Source organism: Propithecus coquereli, unplaced genomic scaffold (genome assembly GCF_000956105.1).
Source record: "Propithecus coquereli isolate 6110/MARCELLA unplaced genomic scaffold, Pcoq_1.0 Scaffold56, whole genome shotgun sequence".
Lineage (NCBI taxonomy): Eukaryota > Metazoa > Chordata > Mammalia > Primates > Indriidae > Propithecus > Propithecus coquereli.
The window spans coordinates 3980786-4002369 of NW_012151507.1; the positions used below are offsets into that span (position 1 = coordinate 3980786).

General features: G+C 40.5%; 1 protein-coding gene across 2 annotated transcripts in view; it reads left to right on the forward strand.

Moving 5' to 3' along the window:
* PRRX1 (paired related homeobox 1) overlaps positions 1-21584 on the forward strand; it is a 74879-nt gene that overhangs the window by 44804 nt on the left and 8491 nt on the right. The window contains exons 2-4 of one of the 2 annotated variants that reach the window (XM_012657735.1): positions 10706-10881; positions 16002-16183; positions 20347-20418. In XM_012657735.1, the coding sequence (XP_012513189.1) occupies positions 10706-10881; positions 16002-16183; positions 20347-20401 (413 nt within the window). In that variant the 3' untranslated portion in view covers positions 20402-20418. The remainder of the gene's footprint in view (positions 1-10705; positions 10882-16001; positions 16184-20346; positions 20419-21584) is intronic. The other variant, XM_012657734.1, reaches the window with a different exon arrangement.

Here is a 21584-nt window from a genome sequence, read left to right on the forward strand (position 1 = left end):
CTCATACCGTGTTTTCTTTTTCTTTTTTTTTTTTTTTTGAGACAGAGTCTCACTCTGTTGCCCTGGCTAGAGTGAGTGCCGTGGCATTAGCCTAGCTCACAGCAACCTTAAACTCCTGGGCTCAAGTGATCCTACTGCCTCAGCCTCCCGAGTAGCTGGGACTACAGGCATGCACCACCATGCCCGGCTAATTTTTTCTATATATTTTTAGTTGTCCGATTAATTTCTTTCTGTTTTTACTGGAGACGGGGTCTCACTCTTGCTCAGGCTGGTCTTGAACTCCTGAGCTCAAACAATCCGCCCGCCTCGGCCTCCCAGAGTGCTAGGATTACAGGCGTGAGCCACCGCGCCCGGCCTCATGCTGTGTTTTCTGACCTAGCACACACTTTGGTATCTCCGTCCTCCTTCCTAGTCCATCGCTAGCTCTGACGGCCACCAAGTCTGCTGGAATATTTTTTCTCTACTGTTGTTTTACTTTTCAAGTGCTTGTGACTTCTTTCCACAAATCTGTTATAAAGTCTCTCGAAGAGCAGACTACACATTAACACGTCTCCGTACTCAGAGCGTCTGGCAAATAGTAGGTACTTAATAGATGTTTGTTCAAATGAATGAATAAGGTGACAGTTTGAGTGTGACCATTGTCCATGGCACCAATTTTGGAATTAGCCTAAAGTGGTTGAAGTAGACAGTGTTTGCAGCAAGGCTAATGCCACCCAACCCACAGTCAGGAGGTCAAGGATGGTAGAGTAAAGAGAAGTATGTAGTTATTCTTATTTCCTTTTAGCGAATTTAGAGGATAGAATAACTGTCTCTTAGAAACCTCTTAGGTTTCTTCTTTCTCTAGGCTGTGATTATAGGAGAACTAATTTCTTCTAAAGATTCACATTGGTTTCAATCTGGAGCATTCTATCTGCAGAGTGCTTTGGGAATGGAGAAATATGTCAATCACCTAAGCTTTTCCCAGGCCTGGTAATCACTGTACAGCTCTAATCTGATATATACAGTGCAGCCTAAATTTTTCTTAAGAAAACAAAAAACAAAAAACAGAAACACCACCACCACCACCAAAAGGACATAATTCAATTATCACCTTAAACAAATAATTATTGAAAATTTTCTTTTGGGCTAGGTATTGGAAATGTAAAAACAATCTTATAACCCCACAATGGTGGATTTGAAAGAGGTCTTAGTAATGTAATATGCTGAAAGAAAAAAAAAACCTGAAAAAAAAAAAGGAAAAAAGAAAAAAGAAAAAAACGTAATCCAACCTATAATTATGTCCGTTAGGGCACTGCAGGCTAACATCACAGACTTGGTCAGTTAACTCCCCGGAATTAGAATCCCAGCCTCCTCATTCCCCATCCAAAGCCATTTCTACAATTTCTCCCTAATACTTAATATATAACACATTTTATAACACACTTTAAAGCAAAATGTAAGGAAATGTATATAACTATGACAATTTATATCATTTAAAAATACATTCATCATTTGTATCTTAAAGGTATTGTCATGGACTGAATGTTGGTATCCCCACCAAATTCATATTTAAAAACCCATAATCCCCAAGGTGATACTATTCAAAGGTGAGGCCTTTGGAGGTAATTAGGTTTAGATGAGGTCATGAGAGTGTAGTTCTCATGATGGGATTAGTGCCCTTATAAGAAGAGACCAGAAAGAACACGCGCACTCTGTCTCTCTCTCTCTGCCACGTGAGGGTACAGTAGGAAGGCAGCTGTGTGCAGGCCAGGCAATGGGCTCTCACCAAGAACCAAATAGGCCAGCACCCAGCTCCTGAGACTTCCAGCCTCCAAAGCTGTGAGAATACATTTCTGTTGTTTAAGCCACCCAGCCTATGATATTTTGTTATGGCAGCCTGAGCTGACTAAGACAACAACCCATTTTACAGATAAGAAAATTGAAATCCTGAGATGTCACAGAGTGGTATTGTCCTCCAAAAAAATGTCAAGCTTTAAGCCACTTTTTGCGCTTTGGCTTTACTTGTCCTTTAACAAAAATTTTAATTTCTGTTCTATAAAGATAATTTTGTTTTGCCTAAACGGTATTTAAAAATATCAAGCTTTTTCTATTGACCATTTTAGCATGTTTCTGTCTTTAGATTAACACATCAACTGCCATGTGAGTTGTATTTAACTCATGCTAGTTTTGAGCCCAGGGCCTCATAAAGCATGTGAAACTCACACGTCTCTTTACCTTGGGAGCCACGCAGTACAAAAGCAACTCACGCTGCCGTGCTGTAGCATACAGGTTAAGTGATGGGTGGCCCCCAGGCAAAACCCTGCAGTTGGTTCCTGAAAATCTTACCTGTTGATGTTCTTATTGTTACAGTTAATATTAACAATTTAATTGCATATAACCTGAGCACAGAAAACAACAAGAAATAACAAATTTTTTATTATATTATAAAGGATCTTTTTTTTTGGAGTTTTTATTCCATTTTCATAATAAACCACCGTGGCCCCGAAGAATTTTTTTTTTTTTTTTAGTGTGGCAGTCAATGTGTTAATTTGGTATCCAAGACCAGAGTAACAACCGAGAGGGACTTTAATTTCCTCTTCAGACCTCCTCATTTACTCTATATAGTGTTACAGAATTGCCTTCAGTTCTAACTGTTGTTTGATGAAAAGCTAATTCTCTATTCCTTGTGGTTTTCTCTGCTATAGGCATCTTGCCTTTTTTCTTCTTTTTTATTTCAGCATATTATTAACTCAAGATAAAAAGTTATGAGAAAATACAAGTCATGCATCTATTCTCAAGAGTTCAAATGTCTGGTAATTTTCTTTTTATCCAAGCAGAGAAGCCCGTTCCATTACTCCTGTCCTTCCAAGACTGAGCTTACTCATTAATTACGTACATCTCCTTCACTGCCGTCTGCTTCCAGTAGTGTTTTTCTTAAAAACCTGTTTTTACCAGATTTTTCTTCAGAACATTAAAAATTCTAACCCCTCCCCACAAAGGAATCATTAAAAAAATGACATGTGGGGGTTGCCTCACATGAAGATACCGGTTTCTACTGGTAATGTCAAGATCGATGTTGTGTCTTTAGCAAAGTGACGACGGTCTCACTACAAAGCACAGAACCTCGCCAGAAGGAGGCAGGAGCCTGAGCCTCACCCGAGCTCTGTTTGTAATCCAGTCAAATTCCTAGTCAAAGACCAGGCACTGCCAAGGGGACCACACACCTGGAGCGCTACAAGTTTAGAAAGCTTTTAAAACCTCAGTCAGAACTCACTCTTTTCCCAGAACTTTGCCTTCCTTGGTTTCTTTTTATCCTTTTGGAATTTACCAAAGTGCTCAGACATTAAAAAATAAAAAGTCACTGAATAAATATTGAGTAACATGAACCAACTTTTGTTTTTTTAGACATGTGGCAACCAAATTAGTTAACCCGAAGCAAATGCTGGGAAATAATCGAATTTTCATAGCCTGTCTTTAGCCCTTGGCCTTCTCTTTCCCCCCGCCGCCGTGTCTTTTTCCTTAAACTAATTTCTAGTGTGATTACTTGTTAAAGGTACCAATTGCTTACCTGTCCAAGTGCTAGAGTCTGCTTACTTTGTTTCTTTTCAAAATTTGAATTTAGGAAGGAAAATTGGCTTGTCATAAAGCCAGGAAGTGACTAACAGTAGAAACGTGTCCCAAATAGAACTTTTGGGACAAGCATCTATGCACGATTTCCTTGTGCAAGTTTGAGTCTACCGTCATAGCTGAGTTCTTGCTGATTTTTAAAGCTTTTGTTCATTTTTCCAGCTTCCTAGTTCTCAGTTATGCTCTCCATCAAAACTGACTACATCATATCAACATATCCGAGTGGCTTTCTTACTTTCTCTCCAGTTATTCTGTGATAGAAATCTTACTGAATAGCTAAATACAGTGAGCAGAAGAAAAAAGTAACAGCAGCAATGGTTTTGACTAGCCCATCCAAAGAGAAATTACAGCAGCTGTAGTAGCAGCATCACTTGCCAAATGCCTACTATGTGCCAGACAATGTGCCTTTTATACCCTTATTAAATCCTCAGGTGACCCTGGGATGCAGTTAGTCTTATTCTAATTTTATTGTTTTGAAAACTGAGGCTCAGAAAAGTGAAGCATCTTGTCCAAAACTGCACAACTAGTCAGTGGCAGGGTCTGTGGGAGAACAGGTTGTTCTGATTTCTAAGCTGGTTTACTTTCTACTCTACTTAATTGTGTTTCCTCCCCAATTACAGTTAGTTGGGGCTTACAAAAAATGATTCTATTTTCCACTTTTTTGGCATCCTTCAATGAATTAAGTAAAATGAGTAAATTAGTGACTCATCTATAGAAAAATTGGAGGTAGCTTACATATCTGAAGCCAGAATTTTATGTCTTTATTAACGAGGAGGAATTCTGTTCAATAATTTATTTCCCACAATAAGAATTCTAATGTATAGCTATTTCACGTCTGATCATTAATTTGTACTTACCAAGCATTGATAAGAGCTTCAGTTAAATACAAACACAAACTTTGTGCTGTGAAGTAATAGTCTAAAACAGACTCATAGTCCCATGGAAATGGGGAAAATCATCAACATAGCTTCAGAAGAAAGTGGAATCCCAGTAGGGGATTGCGTTTGAAGTCCTGCTTTGTGTTGAATATCCTCAGGAGTTCTGATCAGAAATCCTTTAGGAAAAATGTCTCAAGAGAGTTAAAGCAGATAAAGTGATCTGGATTGTGTGAATACTTTTGGCTCTATAGAAATGTATTTGTCCTAGAGAGGTGAAAGGAAATACACAAGATGAAGAAGTCAAAAGCAGTGCAACTCACATTACAGTACCTCATCTTCTTTAGTGTTTTCTGTTTCACAGGAGGGTTGGTTACACTGAGAGAGTTAAACTTTGAGCTGGGTCTACACAGAACCACTGTAGCTTCACACAGAGCACTGGCTCATCTTTTTGATCAAAACCATTCAAATTCATGTTATTTTGCACTCTTTAGAGCATTTTATCCTCCAAAGAACATACAGCATTCCCCAAATTACATTTCAGGTATTTAATGCTGTTTTCTAAGGTGTAGACTGATATTTGACTAAAAATAAACCAAGTCTATGCCAAGGCCACAGTAAAGGAAAAAATACACATCTCTATGACTACCATACAAAGTTCAGGGTCTGACAACTATAAGGTGATAATGCACCTTGAAGCGAACAATGGCTGCAGAGTTGGGCATTGTCTCAGCAGAGACCTGGTCACTCTCGACGGTTGCTGGGTCCCGTGGTGGGAGACCGGTGAAGGACTGTGCTGTAGAGAAGGGGTGGGTGTGCTGCTAAACTTGGCTTTGGTCATTGTGAGGCACTCAGCTCGGTCTGTGTTGCAACAGTCTTCCCAGTGAAGGGACCATGGCCATCTATCAGGGCACATATTACAAGGATGCTGTCTTAATTTCAGTTACAGCTCAGAGTAACCAAAGAAACTCAAATGAAGGCCACAGCTGTATTTCGCTGCTTTTCATAGGCCTTGCAATAAAAGCTAAGCAGTTTTTAGTGGCTTTTGCAATTATACTTCCTTTCAATTTTCCAAAGGTTACAGGGCCTGAACCACACAAATCCCATTAAAGTAAGTAGCTGTTGTGCAATATAAGTTCCTTTGAAAACATTCTTCAATGCCCATAAAATGATCAGTGGGCTGCACTTTAGATCCGCTTGCCTGCCATGCTTTCAACCAAGAGGCAGATGACAGGCTTTGATGTGGTGGTTGGTTTCTGCTACTGAAGCTGGCATTTTATCTTCTTGCATCAGATTTTTTCCCAAATGGATATGACCGAGGCATAGGAAACACATTTTTCTTCAGATTTTATTCCTAAAATATGTTCTTACTGTACCTTTAAATTACGTTTGGCTGACCATTGATTTGGGATCTCCAAGGTTCCTGCCACAGGGTGCAGAGCAGAAGAGGGTCAGGGACTTTGGAGTTAACAGAAGCCTGCAAGGGGGGTGCAAGGGCTCGGTGAGTAGGGATCACCCCATCCATGCTGCCGGGTCCCCATGTGTGAGGATGGCACTTCATGCTTGCGTCTCTACCCTCCCTCTAGTGCGACTTTGGCAGCCACACGAGACGTTCACAGTGAACTGCACGCTAGAGCCGAGGGCATGGCTATTGTTCTCTTTAACTCATAATTGAAAGCACAGTGGGTATCCTACCATGGTCTTATGGCCTTCTTGCCTTGCGAAATGCTTCATCTGTATCCTAAGATCCTGATCCACTGGAAACACCATGCTCTTAGAACCTCTTGCTTATGTGTGTTCCTGTTTGTTCAAATCCTTCCTTTATCCTGAAGCTGCGTTTCTAGCAAGGGATAAAAATGAATGACTAATTCCTGCATTTACAAAGGAATCAGACCACAAAACGTTTCCCTTCTCTAAATCTGATGACTAACCTGTCTGAAAGAGAAGCATGGTAAAAGTTTTTTTTTGTTTTTCCTCTGCAGTAAAAATATCTAGAGACAAAAGACAGTGGTAGCCTAATTATTTGCTATGCGCTGTTAAAAAACGATAATTGGAATTCAGCAATTACTCAGCCCTTTAAACCTTTGGATGGATCAGTAAGGTTCTAATATTCTGGGACTGCTTTTATACCACACCACCACTCTAACTCTTTCAGCTTTCATTGTCATTTATTTCATCAAGAGACCCTATCTTTTTTCTATGGAAATACCCGAATGAATTAAGGTGACAAAATAATTACATAGAATGAATTAAACCATAATTTTGAAAAAGTATTTGATGATACACTAAAATATGTATAGAAACTTAGAGAATAGGGGGATCAATATAGATTACAGCCATCAGCAAAGTTTTATAGAGGAGGTAAGATTTGAGATGTGTCTTAGGAAACAAAGAAATTTTGAAATGTGTCCTAAAATGAAAGAGAAACGCCACTACGGTTGTGGGAGAAGATAGAAGATAGGTGTGTGTTACTGTGTTAAAAGAGCCCTGTGCGTATTTAATTGATGAAGCAAGGACTTTTGGAGGCCATTGAAAAGGAGAATGCAAGAACACCTGGATCAGAATAGCTATTCTAGATGCGAATGGTTGCATTTTTTAATGGCTACTCTGGTAGGAATGACAACATGTGATACACATTGACCCTCTTTCTCAGACCCTCTTTATGATAGCTAGTATGAAAAAATATTTCTTTCCCATAAATATTTTCCCTGGGTGGAGGTGTCCAGTTATGTCTCTGATGCTTTATTGTTTCTCTCTTGCACAGTGCATATATTGTCATTTGCACTTAAGAGTAGAATGGAATTAGGAGTCCTGGCTTGTAGCTATGGCTAGGCGTCCTGAGCTTCCACTGTGATTTTGGGCAAGTCACATTGTTCTTCTAGGTCTCATCTAATTCATCAGTAAAGTAAGAGGGTTGGATTAGACAATTTCTTGGATTTTTTTAGGTGCCAATATTTTGATTCATGATTCCAAGCAAGGTTACACCTGTTCATAGGGCCATTTTGCTTGTTTTTATTAATACTAAAGGAGTGCCAATAACTGTATATTTGCAGTTTACTCAGTCATCAGTACATTTATAAAATCCATAAATACCTTGAATTTGAAACATTATGATTTTGATAAAAATGCATCCAAGTCTCCTGTGGTCATTCTGCAGCTTGATGAATCCCACCCACTTCAGAATTTCAAAGAATGAGATGCCTATTAATGTCCGATTGGACATCAGGATCCTTGGACAGCGTATTTCAAAGTCGATCTTCACTGCAGTTGTTTTTACAAGAAAGACGATCCTCCTGCAAGGATAAAAAGACATGGCTTTATCTCCCCGATATTCAACCAGAGCCCAGAATCTGATAAACACGTTTATAACAGGTCGTTCAGATATGTAGAGGTATTTGTAAACCTCCACAATGTTTATGTTTCCTTTTGTGCTGCTGAAGATACTGTACTGGGTCCTGTTCTTCTGTGTTCTTGGGTGAAAACAGGGAGCTACGGTTTGTGATTAGTGAGCAAAGACAGACGAGCCGAAAGGCTGCCGCTCGAGCTGCCTCTGTTGCCCACTCATCGTCTCTTGCACTTTGAAGGACATTTGCCAGATCCAGCACCCCCCGGACCCCTGTTATTTGCGTGTCTTTTCTCACCTTCAACATGATCCGGGCTGGTGTTTTCATTTGTTAAAAACAACAAGAACATTCACTGGGAAACTTTTGCTGGAATCGTTTCAGGTCATCACAGCTATTTATTCCTTGTCATAAACTATAATTCTCCATTTCCCTTGCTCCCATGTCAGGGGAGTTGGTGGTTTATGGTGGACAGTCAGTGGGATTTGAAGGAACAGTGGAAGATTTTAAAGAACTGCTGAGATTATGTAGCAGGTTGTAACACTAAGAGCAAAACATAAAATATTCTTGGTCTTGATCGTAGTTTGGCAGCACAAGAAGAAAGAGGCTTACAAAACAGCATACAAGATTTAGAATTCGTGGTTATACCTGAGAAAGAAGAAATTTCTTTGAGGGAATAAAACAAATCATGGGATTGGCTTAACAAGGGATTTCCTTCACAGGACTAAAAATACTAGCCTAGGGTCTGTCTAATTGGTTTCAGCTTGGGGGAGGTATGGAAGCTCAGGATTTTTTTGCATACTTCTGTTTAATGGGAACATGGAATTCAGATCACGATGTTGTCACAAAGGCCTAGATGACCTAGAGAGACCTGAGGGGCAGTGCTGTAGACAAAAGAATTTGGAAAAAAGAATCAGAACAATTCTTCCAAATATTTAAATGGAAAGGAGAATCCAAGTGCAAGACAATTACTAAAAGGTATTTGATCCTCGGTGTATGAATTCTAGTGTTGATATTATTGCAAACGAATTTTGCTACTAGCTAAATAGTGGGATTGACTGGAATATTCTAGACCTTGATAGAGCACCTAAATCATGACTAATTTGGTTCCATTTTCAAGACACAGCTGATCTAACATTCTTACTGAGAATGTCACAGAAGCGCCCGGCAAAGCAGGGGTCCTAGTTAAAACACCACCAATGTGAAAAACCAAAGAGGTTATCAATCGAGCACAACTATGAAGTAGACAGAGTGGCTGTCAGCAGCTTCTTGGCTGAAGGAATCTGGTTGAGATCAAATGATTTTTTTCTTTTCTACAGAAACAGTCTTCTAAGGACAAGAGACGTTCCATGTTTTCCTTGGAAACAAGTTCAAAAAGCACTTTACTACATCTGGTTGCTTTAATTATCAAGAGGAAATGTGCAGTCTCTATTCTAAGCTCCAAGCGTATTCCTGGAGGCAGCAATGTTGAAGAAGGAATCTCTAAGCAAATTTTGACATAGATATCTCAGTTATCAGGAACTGAGAGATCTGGGCTGGGAGCTCCTAGATTTAAGCTACTCTTTGAATCCACGCACAATCTAGACCATGCTTTCAATTTATAATAAGAATAATATTATAGCTAAGGTAGGGGTCATTATTCCTAGGACATGATGATTCGTACTAGCAGTTGAGTGTGTTCTATGTTTATAATCAGAGAGGACCAAGAAACTTTACACATTATGAAAAACAACTGAGAGCTACTTTCTGTTAAATGTGGAGCAAGTGGCCAAGCTCTCCTTTCTCCCCATCCTCAGTGCAACTCATCATAATTTTCTTTGGGGAGAAACTACAGGAAATGTAAGTCCAGTTCATTAGATCGAGCATGTGACTTGGGCCTTGGAAATCTGCAAGTATGAGAGGTGCACAGGCTCTGTGGTAGCTCAGGCAGCAGGGTGGTGGTTGATGGAGGTGTTGGCACAGCTGGTATTCCCCTAGGATTCACACATCCATCACTCCTGACTGGCTGCATAGGGGATGGAGGACAAGAGTGTAGGACTCTCCGACTCCTCTGGGTGGCCTGGCTGATTAGCTTGCCAAGGGGGCAAACTCGGAGAAAACCAAGGGAGATCTTGAAAGGTAAAAACTTAGGGTTGTGATTTTCCAAAGGTCCCTAAAATCTCAGAGCCCTAGAACTCAGTTTGAGTGAAACTCTTCCAGGAATCTTTCGGTACTGTTCCCGTTCTTGGGTTATCAGGGAGCAAGTCCCTGGCTAACGTTAGCTTGGGTTGATGGTACTGTAGCACTAGCCCTGATCTAGGCAGAGGCCCCTTAGCAACAGAATGGAGGTTCGAGTGAACACTGTTGGGAATTACTTCCTGCTCCAAGGAGAATGTATGGTAAAGCAGAAATCCCTCTAATTTGGTTTGAACATGGTTTCTTCTCAATAACTCTAGTCATTTGTGTATGTTGGGGAGAAGGAACCAGAAGATAGTTGGTCTACTTGATTATGAAACTGTATGAGTGAACATGATATTGTCTAAGACCAAATAAGGTACAAAAAAAATCTACTCTTCTTCCCCCATCTCTAGAGAAGTCCAGAGAACATGGGCAGGATTGATATTTCCTTTTAGCCTTCTTTGACAAAACAGGCTTCAAGGAGCATGCAAGTAATGTCTCTCTGACAGTTCAGGTATGGTCCCAGATTTAATGCATCAGAATTGCCAGGGATTCTTGGCATACGAACTTGCAAGCACCAATGCAAAGTGGCATTTGTCTATAGTACTTTGATAAAAATGTGAGCAAATGAAGCAACACCTCACTACAGACATACCATAAAAATGAGTGTTACCTAGGACTCCTAAAGTGAATTTGGGTCCTTCTCATCAATTTCTCCTATACTAGATGACCAGCTGAACTCAGAGGAAAAGAAGAAGAGAAAGCAGCGACGGAACAGGACAACCTTCAACAGCAGCCAGCTGCAGGCTTTGGAGCGCGTCTTTGAGAGGACACACTACCCGGATGCTTTTGTGCGAGAAGACCTTGCCCGCCGGGTGAACCTCACTGAGGCCAGAGTGCAGGTAACAAGCTGTGGGAGGCCAGCACCATTTAAAAACACAACTTTTAGCAACTGGTACTAAACCAGTACTAAAAAGGGTTACAGGCCGGGCGCAGTGGCTCACGCCTGTAATCCTAGCACTCTGGGAGGCCAAGGCGGGAGGATCACTCAAGGTCAGGAGTTCAAGACCAGCCTGAGCAAGAGCGAGACCCCATCTCTACTAAAAAAAATAGAAAGAAATTATCTGGACAACTAAAAATATATAGAAAAAAAAATTAGCTGGGCATGGTGGCACATGCCTGTAGTCCCAGCTACTCGGGAGGCTGAGGCAGTAGGATCGCTTGAACCCAGGAGTTTGAGGTTGCTGTGAGCTAGGCTGATGCCATGGCACTCACTCTAGCCAGGGCAACAGAGCCAGACTCTGTCTCAAAAAAAAAAAGGGGTTACAAATGGTCAGCACAAGGACAGAATCCAGTTTCTAGCTGTGTTTCTTTGGGCAGCATAGTATTTTCTAAAATCAAATTGAATGCCTGTAAGTAGGTAGAATATTCCTCGCTGCAGGTCCCGCTGCTCCCCATAGTTTCTGACCCTTCCAGACTCATGTTACGTGCATCGTCCTTCTAAGCATCTGACTCTGAGCCCCCAGCCTTCCATTCGAGCTCGAGGGTGGTGGAAGAGATGAACTCTCTGTCCCCCACATCAGCTTTCCTCCCCAGCCTTTGAGAATGTGTAAACCTTCCAGAAACTTGGCATAAGCACACATAACCATGAACACTGGTGGAGTGGGAAGTGAATACTTAGGAACTGAGTTAAGAGCACATTTAAGTGGATGATTTTATTTGTCCCCACAGTGTCTCCGTGAAGGGAAAAAGGGTAAGGGCATGTAAGACAGGGTAAAGAGAGAACAGCAATTCTTTCTAATATTAATGCCATAGCACATCAACTGCAAGCCAGACTGTAGAAAACAATAGACCTGAGATTAACAGTAATAATAATCATGATAACAATATTATAACTGTTGCTACTTGAGCCTGTATATGCCAAGTAATATTCTTTACATAACTAACCTATTTTGTCCTCCCTTCAATCCAATGATGTGGATAGTATATGCTTCATCTTGCCAATGAGATAACCGAGGTGCAAAGCCTCCTGCATAATGCCACATAGCTAGGAAGTGGCTGAAATAGGACTGAATGCAGACACATAGATCCGGAGTTCATGCTTTTAATCACTGTGAAAGACTTTGAATAAATGAGAGTCTACTGGCTAAATGCTTTTTCAAGTAGTGCTTTGCTACCTTTGCTGAAAGATCTTATTTTGTCTTCCATATTGCTAGTGGCAAGCTGTCATTTGATAAGGAAGGTGGGTCAAATCCATCTTGTCTTCCTAAAGAAATTATTGTTTGCATATCTGCGTTCAGTCTGAGTGTGAAGGATTTCTTTCTGCAAGTGATAGTTTTCCTGAATGATGAGGACTTGGGCTAGACCCCAGGGCCCTTGTCTTGGGTAGGGACCATGTCTATTCCACAAGAAACAGTACACTGGGAGAGGCACTTGTTGAGTTGATGTGGAGGTCTGGGAGGTCCTGAAGAGAAAGTGGGAAAGAGTTTTCGCCATTGGGAAATAAGGATTTCACCTAAAAGTACTCCCCAAGAGACAAAAAGAAAAATGTGAGTGACAAAAGTAGGAAGTGGTGGGTTAGGGGGAAGTGTGAGTGATAGTGCCCTGGTGACTGGTTGGCAGTCCCTCAGGGCTGGGGTGACAGTGATCCATGGGGACAAATCTCAGCCTTGCTCTGTCTCTCCATCCCGCCGTCCAGTGCAGAACTGGGAAGTGTGCCTCCCCACACTCTCTTCCCCCACCCTGCCTACCACAGCTCTCTAACCATGCTCCGAAATCCCTTCTTCTCTCCTAAAACCCCCCATGTCGTTTATGCCCCAGCCTCTGCCTGCAATGGTATAATGAACAATTTTAGACCAGTAACCCACAGTCCCTGAAATACCACTTTTGCTATAGTGATCTGAATTTTAAAGAAGGAAATCTAGATAGGGCAATGGTGGAAATTAAAAAAAAATACAAAAGAGCAATTTGGGAGTTGGAGACTATCTTGCCCCTTTTACAACAGGGACATTTCTTATATGTTGAAACTATTTCTTTCTTCCTCCTTTCCCACCTTACTATGCTCTAATGACTTTCAGAGCTATGAATATTTCCTAAGTGAGTAGAACAGTATTCTCCCTCCACGACTTTGTTCTTTTTCCATGAAGCCCTTCCCTCTACCAGTCTAAACCAATCCCTCTGATTCTGGGATTCTTTATATATGTGGTATTTATCATAACATGGCATGTATTGTATTGAGTTGCATGCGGGCCAACTTCCCCCATTAGACTGAGAAGTCCTCTTGGACGGAGGCCATGTTTGATTCGTCTTCACAAAATTCGCTTTTTTCTCCTCCTTTTTCTGCTTTTTTTCTCAAATATTTATCAAGCACCTCACATACTCTTGGACCTGTTTTTGGTTTGCTGGAGATGAATAAGACAATAACTCTCTCCATAAAAATGTTTCCACTGGGGCAGAGAAGACGGATGTGCAAACAAACCATACACATGATAGTGTAAGATGATTTCTAAATTAAAAGAATTAGTGATAGACCAGAGAAAGGAATAATCCCATCTGTCTGGGGGAAAAGAGAATACATATTTATTAAGCACCCATTTTGGGTCAATGCTCATAGCTATCCGATAAGTAGGTATTTTTATTTCAATTGATTGGGGGACATAGGAACAGAGAAATTAAATAATTATCCAGGGATAAATCTTTAAGGTAGTGTAGCCAGTGTTTTTATCCAGCTCTATTCAACTTTTAAGTTATGTTCAAAGTCAAAGTCTAATCTTGAAAAAAATAAATGAGCTTTGACACCAGGACAAAGAGTGGGTGAATAACATAGGCAGAGAGAGCATCTAGTGTGAATATATGTAGGTGGAAAATAGCCTGACACATTTGGGAGTTCTCAGGCAATCTTGAGGCCAGGAGAGGAGCTGGAATGATAGAGGGCCAGCGTATGAGGTCAGAGTGATGTGAGATGAGGCTGGATTGATGGACAAAGAGCTAATTCCTGAACAGCTTTTGTTCTATGGTAAGAAGTCTCGATTTTATTTTGTGAGTAATGGAGATCCAGTGCATAATATAAAGCAGGGCATGGATATAATTATTAATATTTTAATATTTATGTTGATAACTCTAATAGCAATGTGAAGGGCACCTTACATACAGAACAGACTGGAGTCTGGGAAGCCAGGGAAGAGATGTCCAGATTCCACCTTTGCTGATTTCCACCCAGGCCCTTCAAGCTGCATGACTCTATGGGGACTGGTCTCATGGTATTTTATGTGAATGTTGCCTCTTCGAACTGTGCAACTTGCTCACTCCATACCATAGAATTTCCTTCTCCCATACCTTGTTATACGATGCTATAATTGCACCTAATATACTTGTTTTGCAGTTTTTCAAATTGAAACCTTCCTTTAATAGATTGTGAGCTGCTTAAAAGTAGAGAATAAATATTTCTCATCTTTCTCTTCTCAGCATTTAGTATAGGGCCTGGCCCACAGCAGGCACTTTATAAAGATTTCTTGAATGAGTAAATTGATGAATAAAAACTCCACTGCAGTCTAGAAGAGTTGTATGATCATGAGTTGGATGTTCTTGAGTTCAGAAACTCAGCCATTTATTATTTTTGTGAACTTCAAGAGATTACAGTCATGCATCACTTAATGATGGGGACCCATTCTGAGAAATGTGTCATTAGGCAATTTCATTGTATGAACATCACAGAGTGACTTACACAAACCTAGACGGTACAGTCTACTACACACCTACGCTGTATCGTATAGGCTATTGCTCCCAGGCTACAAACCTGCACAGCATGTTACTGTACCGAATGCTGTCGGCAATAGTAATACTGTGGCAAATATTTGTGTATCTAACATATCTAAATGTAGAAAAGGTACAGTAAAAATACGGTATTGTAATCTTATGAGACTGCCATTGTATATGAGGTCCGTTGTTGACTGAAACACTATTATGCAGTGCATGACTGTATTTAATCACATTGAACCTGTTTCTTCAACTCTAAAATAGAAATAATAAAACCTAACCTGTGGAATTGTCATGATGACTAGGAATGATATATGCAATGTGCCTTTATAAGTTCCTAGTTCTAGTTGCACTTAATAAATGATAGGTTTATAATTAGCTGTAGCAGATGCTATCAGCGCTGCCGATATCCATTGAACCCTACAATTAAATGCAGTTCAGTCAACTTCCAACCTTTAGGATGTATCTTTCTGTGCCAGAAGTTTCTAGAACCTCAAGAAACTTCCCTGTCTTTTTTTAGCATTCCAGAACATCCATAACTGCTGACTGACAGGAACCAGTGTATAAATACCCAGCTCCTTCACCCTTCAGGAGGGATAACTCTGAAGCGTGTGTCCTACGCTAGGCTTAGTCTTCAGCATTTCCGCAGGACTGAGCTACCACAGAGGTAGCTGGTTTAGTAGCACACTCTTTAGTGGCTGCTTTTTCGTCTCTGTTACTTCCTTGCTCCCCTAATGGTGTTCCTTGCACCTTCCAAATAAATCATTTTCTTCTTAAATCCTTGTCGGAGCATCTACTTCTGGAGAGATGCGGGATTTTCTTTAAATATCTAGTGAACATTACAAAAGCAGATAAAGTTTTAACATTCTGAAGACTTTTTTAAAAAACTTTTAGAAAAGTCATTGTATTTGTGGCAGGAGCCTGATGAAATTTTTCTTCTTTTTCTTGATTACCATTACAACGGGGATTATAGTCCATATTTTGCCGTCCCATGGATTAGTCACAGATTCCAGCTCTGGAGGCTTTATGACTGGAGTACTTCACAGTCCTGCCATAGTAATATTCTTAACCCTTAAGACATGGCCCAGCAGGGAAGGATTATGGCATATTTCTATTGACCTAAAAAGAATTCCATACCCATCCCGTATCTTCCTTGGGAAGGCATTATATATTAATAGTAAAACCAACCAGAATTGTATTCATGTAACCTCTTCTTTGTTTTTCCCCTCCTTCCTCATGCCCCTCTCTCCTCCTAACAATCTTCCAGGTGTGGTTTCAGAACCGAAGAGCCAAGTTCCGCAGGAACGAGAGGGCCATGCTGGCCAATAAAAACGCTTCCCTCCTCAAATCCTACTCAGGAGACGTGACTGCCGTGGAGCAGCCCATCGTACCTCGTCCTGCTCCAAGACCCACCGATTATCTCTCCTGGGGGACAGCCTCTCCGTACAGGTGAATGACTGGCCCACTCTCCCTTGCTCCACTTCCACACGTTTCTCAGCGGTCGGGCACGTGTAAAGCTGCTCGTGCGGCTGGCTGACATTTCTTACTGGGTTAACCTCTTCAGAGACATTCAACTCGCTGACATCCCCCAATTTTCACAGGAGATTACTAGTTGCCCCAGGAGCAGGGTTTGGGGCAGAAGAGAGAGGGGCAGGCCAGCAGCAATCTCCTCTTGGACTCAGGAACTCTTGCAAAGGTTTCAATGATGGGGAAGAATCTAAAAGAAAAGATCATTAAGCTGTGCCCAGTGTCTCTCTTGCAATCACTCTGGAACAAAACTTTACCCCTTTTCCAAATTTAAGATAGATTTGTTTTATTATGCTCAAGTAGGGATTTAACTTGTAAGCCTCCAAGTGTAGAACTGAAGGCAAACTTCACAGTAAAACTGATTTCAAAATTTTTTTGAAAAAAAAAAAAAGGAAGGAAGGAAGAAAGAAGGAAGGAGAAGGTTAGAGAGACAGACAACTGAGAGAGAAGGAAAGAAAATCCAAGTTCATTGTGATCACTTTCATGGCCACAGTTCTTTGTCAGTAGGTGGTGATGTCTTACGATCCCAAACACCTTCCTATTCGACTGCCAATTCTTATCTACTTGTCTGAGGGTTTCTTTGGGGGTTAGTGTGTGTACGTGTGTGTGTGTGTGTGTGTGTGTGTGTGTGTGTGTTTCTTTTAAATAAAAGAATATATAATTTACACTAAACTTTTATATTAAAAAAGGTAAAAATTTTTGGAGAAACAGATAACAGAGTACCATTTTAATCTCGTAGAGAGGCTTTTCACCCCCATTCATTACGTGTTCAGAAAATACAGGTTATATGCCAGAGAGAAGCTGAGACACAAGTGCCTAACACCTTGGATTAGTCGAAGTGCCTTTTCTTCAACCTAAACCTAAGTACTCTGAGAAACCAGGTCAAGGCTACATGTTCTCTCTGGCTGATTTCCATGGAGGAAGAAGTAGTCACAAATTCATTTATGACGCTTTTGTTTACCTTTTTGTCACAAAGGTTAATTATTTGTTTAAGGAGAGGTTTTCAATGAATTATAGGAAATTATATTCCAACTGAGGTTGAACTCCTGACATGAAATGCACATTTGTGAAATGCAAATGTTTTTCGACGGTTGATCGCTCTAATCAAAGCAAAAAGCCTCACCTAAATGTTCCTTCTGTTCCAAATCAGTTCCTTGAGAGAAACACCATAAGTGCATTTGGAAATTTCTTTTATAGTCGCTGTTGTGAAATTAACCTGAATTACTTTGGTCATAGTACTTAGAGACCTCGTGTCTAGGAAAGCCCTATTCTGGGCTCTGTTGCATTCAGACACAGCACGCCTTGCTGATTTTGAAAGATTAGTTATATCCGTGTGTCCTATTTAAACTGTAGACTCCTCTCCCATAAGGTTTAGTAAAAATACATATCGAAGACCAGTACGACATCACATATTCTTTAATATTTTAAATAAATGGAAGGCTGCTTTGTTTTTCTCATAAATATTCGTAGTCCACAGACCCTCAAAATGTCTTGGGAAGTAGGCGTGGTTCAAAGCCTGATGTTTAAGACCTCTGGTTTGGATTTGGTCGTAACTAGGATGTATTGCTCCTTTTGTTGTCTGGGTCCTCCGTAGAAACTTTTCACACCAGCTATAAACCATCCAGATGGCTGCCACGTGGTCCTTAACACATTAGCTGCCATGTGAGTTGTATTTAACTCACACTAGTTTAACTCACAAGGCCTGGGGCCTGTGAAGCATATATAACTCACACATCTCTTTACCTTGTTGATGTTCTTATTGTTACAATTAATATTGACAATTTAATTCTAAAAACGTGGATTGTGTGTGTTGTATATAACTCACGTACAGAAAACAATAAAAAATAACAAATTTTTCATTGAGTTATAAAGAATTATTTTGTTTTCTAAGCTTTTAATCTATTTTCTTAATAAAACACCATGGCTCCAAGGAAAAATTTTTTTTTCTAGTGCGGCAGTCAATGTGTTAACAGCGTCAACAGTGTCACAGTACACTGCATAAAGGGGATGAAATCCTTCCTGAATTAATATAGGGTTACATTACCTGAACCTCAGCAGAACTTCAAGCCTCAGTGTCTTCATCATGTGTATTTTGTAGATGGGCATCTAACTGAAATTATGAACATGGCAATTTATGTGTGTTTTTTTGGAAGTATTTTAATTGAAAAGATTATGTAGAAATACTAGATCCATTTTCAAAAACATGCATAATTCTACCATCTTGACATAACTAGTTGGTTCATTTTTGTGATTTAGAGTTCAATATTTTATATAGGTGTAGCCTTAGTGTACATATTATTTTGTATTCTGCTCTTTTCACTTAAAAATCATATAACCTAGTACTTTTTACTCATTTCATGGTATGCTTTTATATAATTTCTCTCTTAGATACAGACTTTGTAAAAATTAATTAATTAAAACAATACCATAGAATCTGATTGTTCATATTTTGTTTGAAGAATAAATTTATCTCCAGATATAAGTAGAAAAGTGATGGTTTAAAGCAGTAATTTAATTAATAATAATGTTTTTTGACCCAATGTTGACTGGAGTGTTTATATTTTGGTTAATTTCTAAAAGTGGCAAAAAGCTGTTTTGTTACTTGGAGATTTTTCTGCTATGTTGAGAACCAAAATATGTTATGATTTCACACTTTGAAGCTTGGTAGGAAATAATAACTATTGTAAAGGAAATATGAAAGAAAAACGAGAGAAAAAGCAAAGGAAATGATAGATATATTATATTATGGAAAATTTACTCTCTGTTCCTGTTGGCGATATTATGTCCAGTTAGTTATCTCACGTGTGACAGTCATTAAAAGGCATTTCTCTTGGTTAATTCCTGGAACACTCCTGTGTGATAGCTCTGTCCTTGCTCTGGCTCCAAAGAAGAAAACTGAACATTTGCCCAAGTTTAATTCTTCAGCAAGCAGAATTAGAACTAGTGCTTGTGATCTCTGTTTTTATCCAACATATTAGGCCACATGACGACATTTTCATTCAATTTTAACCTTGCATTGTCTCGAAAGCAGTAAAAAGTATAAGGCTGGAAAACTATCTAAACAGCCCTTTCTGATTCAAAGTCCGTCTCAGATCAGTGACACATGCCTGCAGCTGAGGTCCACATTCTGGGGTATGTGGGCCTCCCACTGGGCCTCCCACTGGTCATACAACCCAGGGACAGTGAGCGTTTTTTCCAGAGATGCTAGTTTGCTGACTTCCACAGCTCTCCCCTGGAAGAAGAAAGGAAGAAACCAAGGTGCAAAAGCAGTTATTTGCATATGGTTAGAATCATGAGTTGGAAAATAGCCAACACATTATTTTTCTGGATGTCTTCTACACCCAGAGTGGTGGCTGTATAATTTATTGTTCAAACTGGGACTCTCTTGAGAGTGAAAGAGGAGTGCTATTAATAAATACAGCAGCACAACAGGTATAAACCAAGGGCGTCCCTGGCAAACTCCGACATATAGTTCACTCTAATTATAGCACGTTATAAGCTCATTCATTCCCTTCAACTCCTTAGTGGTGACGATGCCAGGCAGGCAACCGAGTCACTAGAGGGACAAAGCGCTCCTGGACATGGACACGGCTGGCCTGGCAGGTACCTTCTTTGTGCACCTGCAGCCAATTGAAGGAAGCTTGCTTTTCGGCCCACACACCCCCATTGCTTGACTTAGAACTATTTTTCTTAGGCAAATCTTGAGAATGAAAGCACGCAAAGCACCAGAATTACTCAGACTCACTACTCTTGTAGTGCTTTGCCTCTTGGGTGGCAGAGATCAAGCAAGTCCTGGACTTTTTCTCTGAAATTAAGTAGCCAGGAGACCTTTCTGCAGAAACACCCTTCCCTATGGGAGGTGGATAGCGAGTGGCCTGGCTCTGCAGTACTGGCCTGGAGTGCCGCTTCCAGAGGGAGGGCTGGGCTTAAGAGAAAGCTAGTGAGAGACAGGCCACAGTTTCCCTCCCCCACCCTCCTCCTCCTCCTTCTCCTCCTCCTTCCCTCATTTTGTCATGGTCATGGTGCTGCCTGACATCTGCTGAACGCATTTGGCTCATTTCTCCCTTTCACACTTTCAAAAATAGATCCTCGTCCCTCCCAAGATGTTGTTTACACGAGGGGCTTCATAACGGATTCTAACGGAAGACACTGAAAAGGTAACTTGTCAGAGGGGGAGGAGGGTGGTGCTCTGGGGGTAGGGTGTAAGTGGGAATTAAGTGTGTGGAAGCAAGTGGGGGTTGCAGTCCTAGAAATGTAAGCAGTAAGGTCCTCGAGTGGGGAGTACTATTGGAAAGCAGAGCTGCAAGAAAATGAATCCATAAAATGAAGGCTAGTGTGTACTAGTCCAGAGCAGGGCTTCTCAAGGATTGCTGTGCACAGGGATGACCATGCAGACCCTGATTCACTAAGTCTAGGTCAGACCTGGGAGTCTGCATGTCTGACTTGCTCCCAGGTGACACTGATGCTGTTGATATTCGAGTACACACTCTTGAGTAGTGAGGCTTAGGTGACTGCAGGGTATGGGACAGGGGTCAGAAGAACTATGTTCTTGTCCTGGCTCCTGCTGCTCCTCAGGCCAGTTGGATCATTCATTTCTTATGTAGCCTCGTATCTAAAATTAAGCCAGCAATAGTTTCCCTATTGCTTATCTTACAGGGGTGTTTGGAACCTATAGGTAAGCAATGTGCACTTCAAAAAAGAAATACAAGAAAATCTTGCTGCAATGGAAAGATGCGAGAGGCTTTATATATTAAAACATTTCTAGAAAGAAAAATTAAAAATGGCAGAAGGGTCCCTGTACACGTAGTGCAAACTGAAAGCTTACCAAGAAATGTGGTCTATGTGTGTCTGCATTAAGAACTAAATATACGTTAAAAAAAAATCAACATCTGAATTTCGAAAACAGAAGTTAGGAATGGTTATTTAAATTGCAAAAGAGCACTTCCAAAAAGATTTATGGGAACTCTCTTTAAAAATAAATTTCCTAAAAAAACCCACTCGGGTATTAAATTTTCTTGGATGGAGCAAGTATACCTCTGTTCTTACACTGACAAAAGAACAAACCAAAGAGATGGTCTGCAAGTTCTATGCACCGCAGAGTCTTGAAAGCCTTTGAGAAAAAAAATCCTGAGCTGGTGAAACACTAAGATTTCAGGAAGACTCATAGACTTCTAGGGCTGACAGATTGGTCTTTGGAGTGAAATTTTAAATAGCTTGTCATTATTTGTTCAAAAGGGCCAAGTAGAAAACAAAGTTAGAGTTGAAAATCTTGTTGAGTATTGGTTTTTCCCCAAGCTATCCTCAATTGTTATGTGATTTGTAG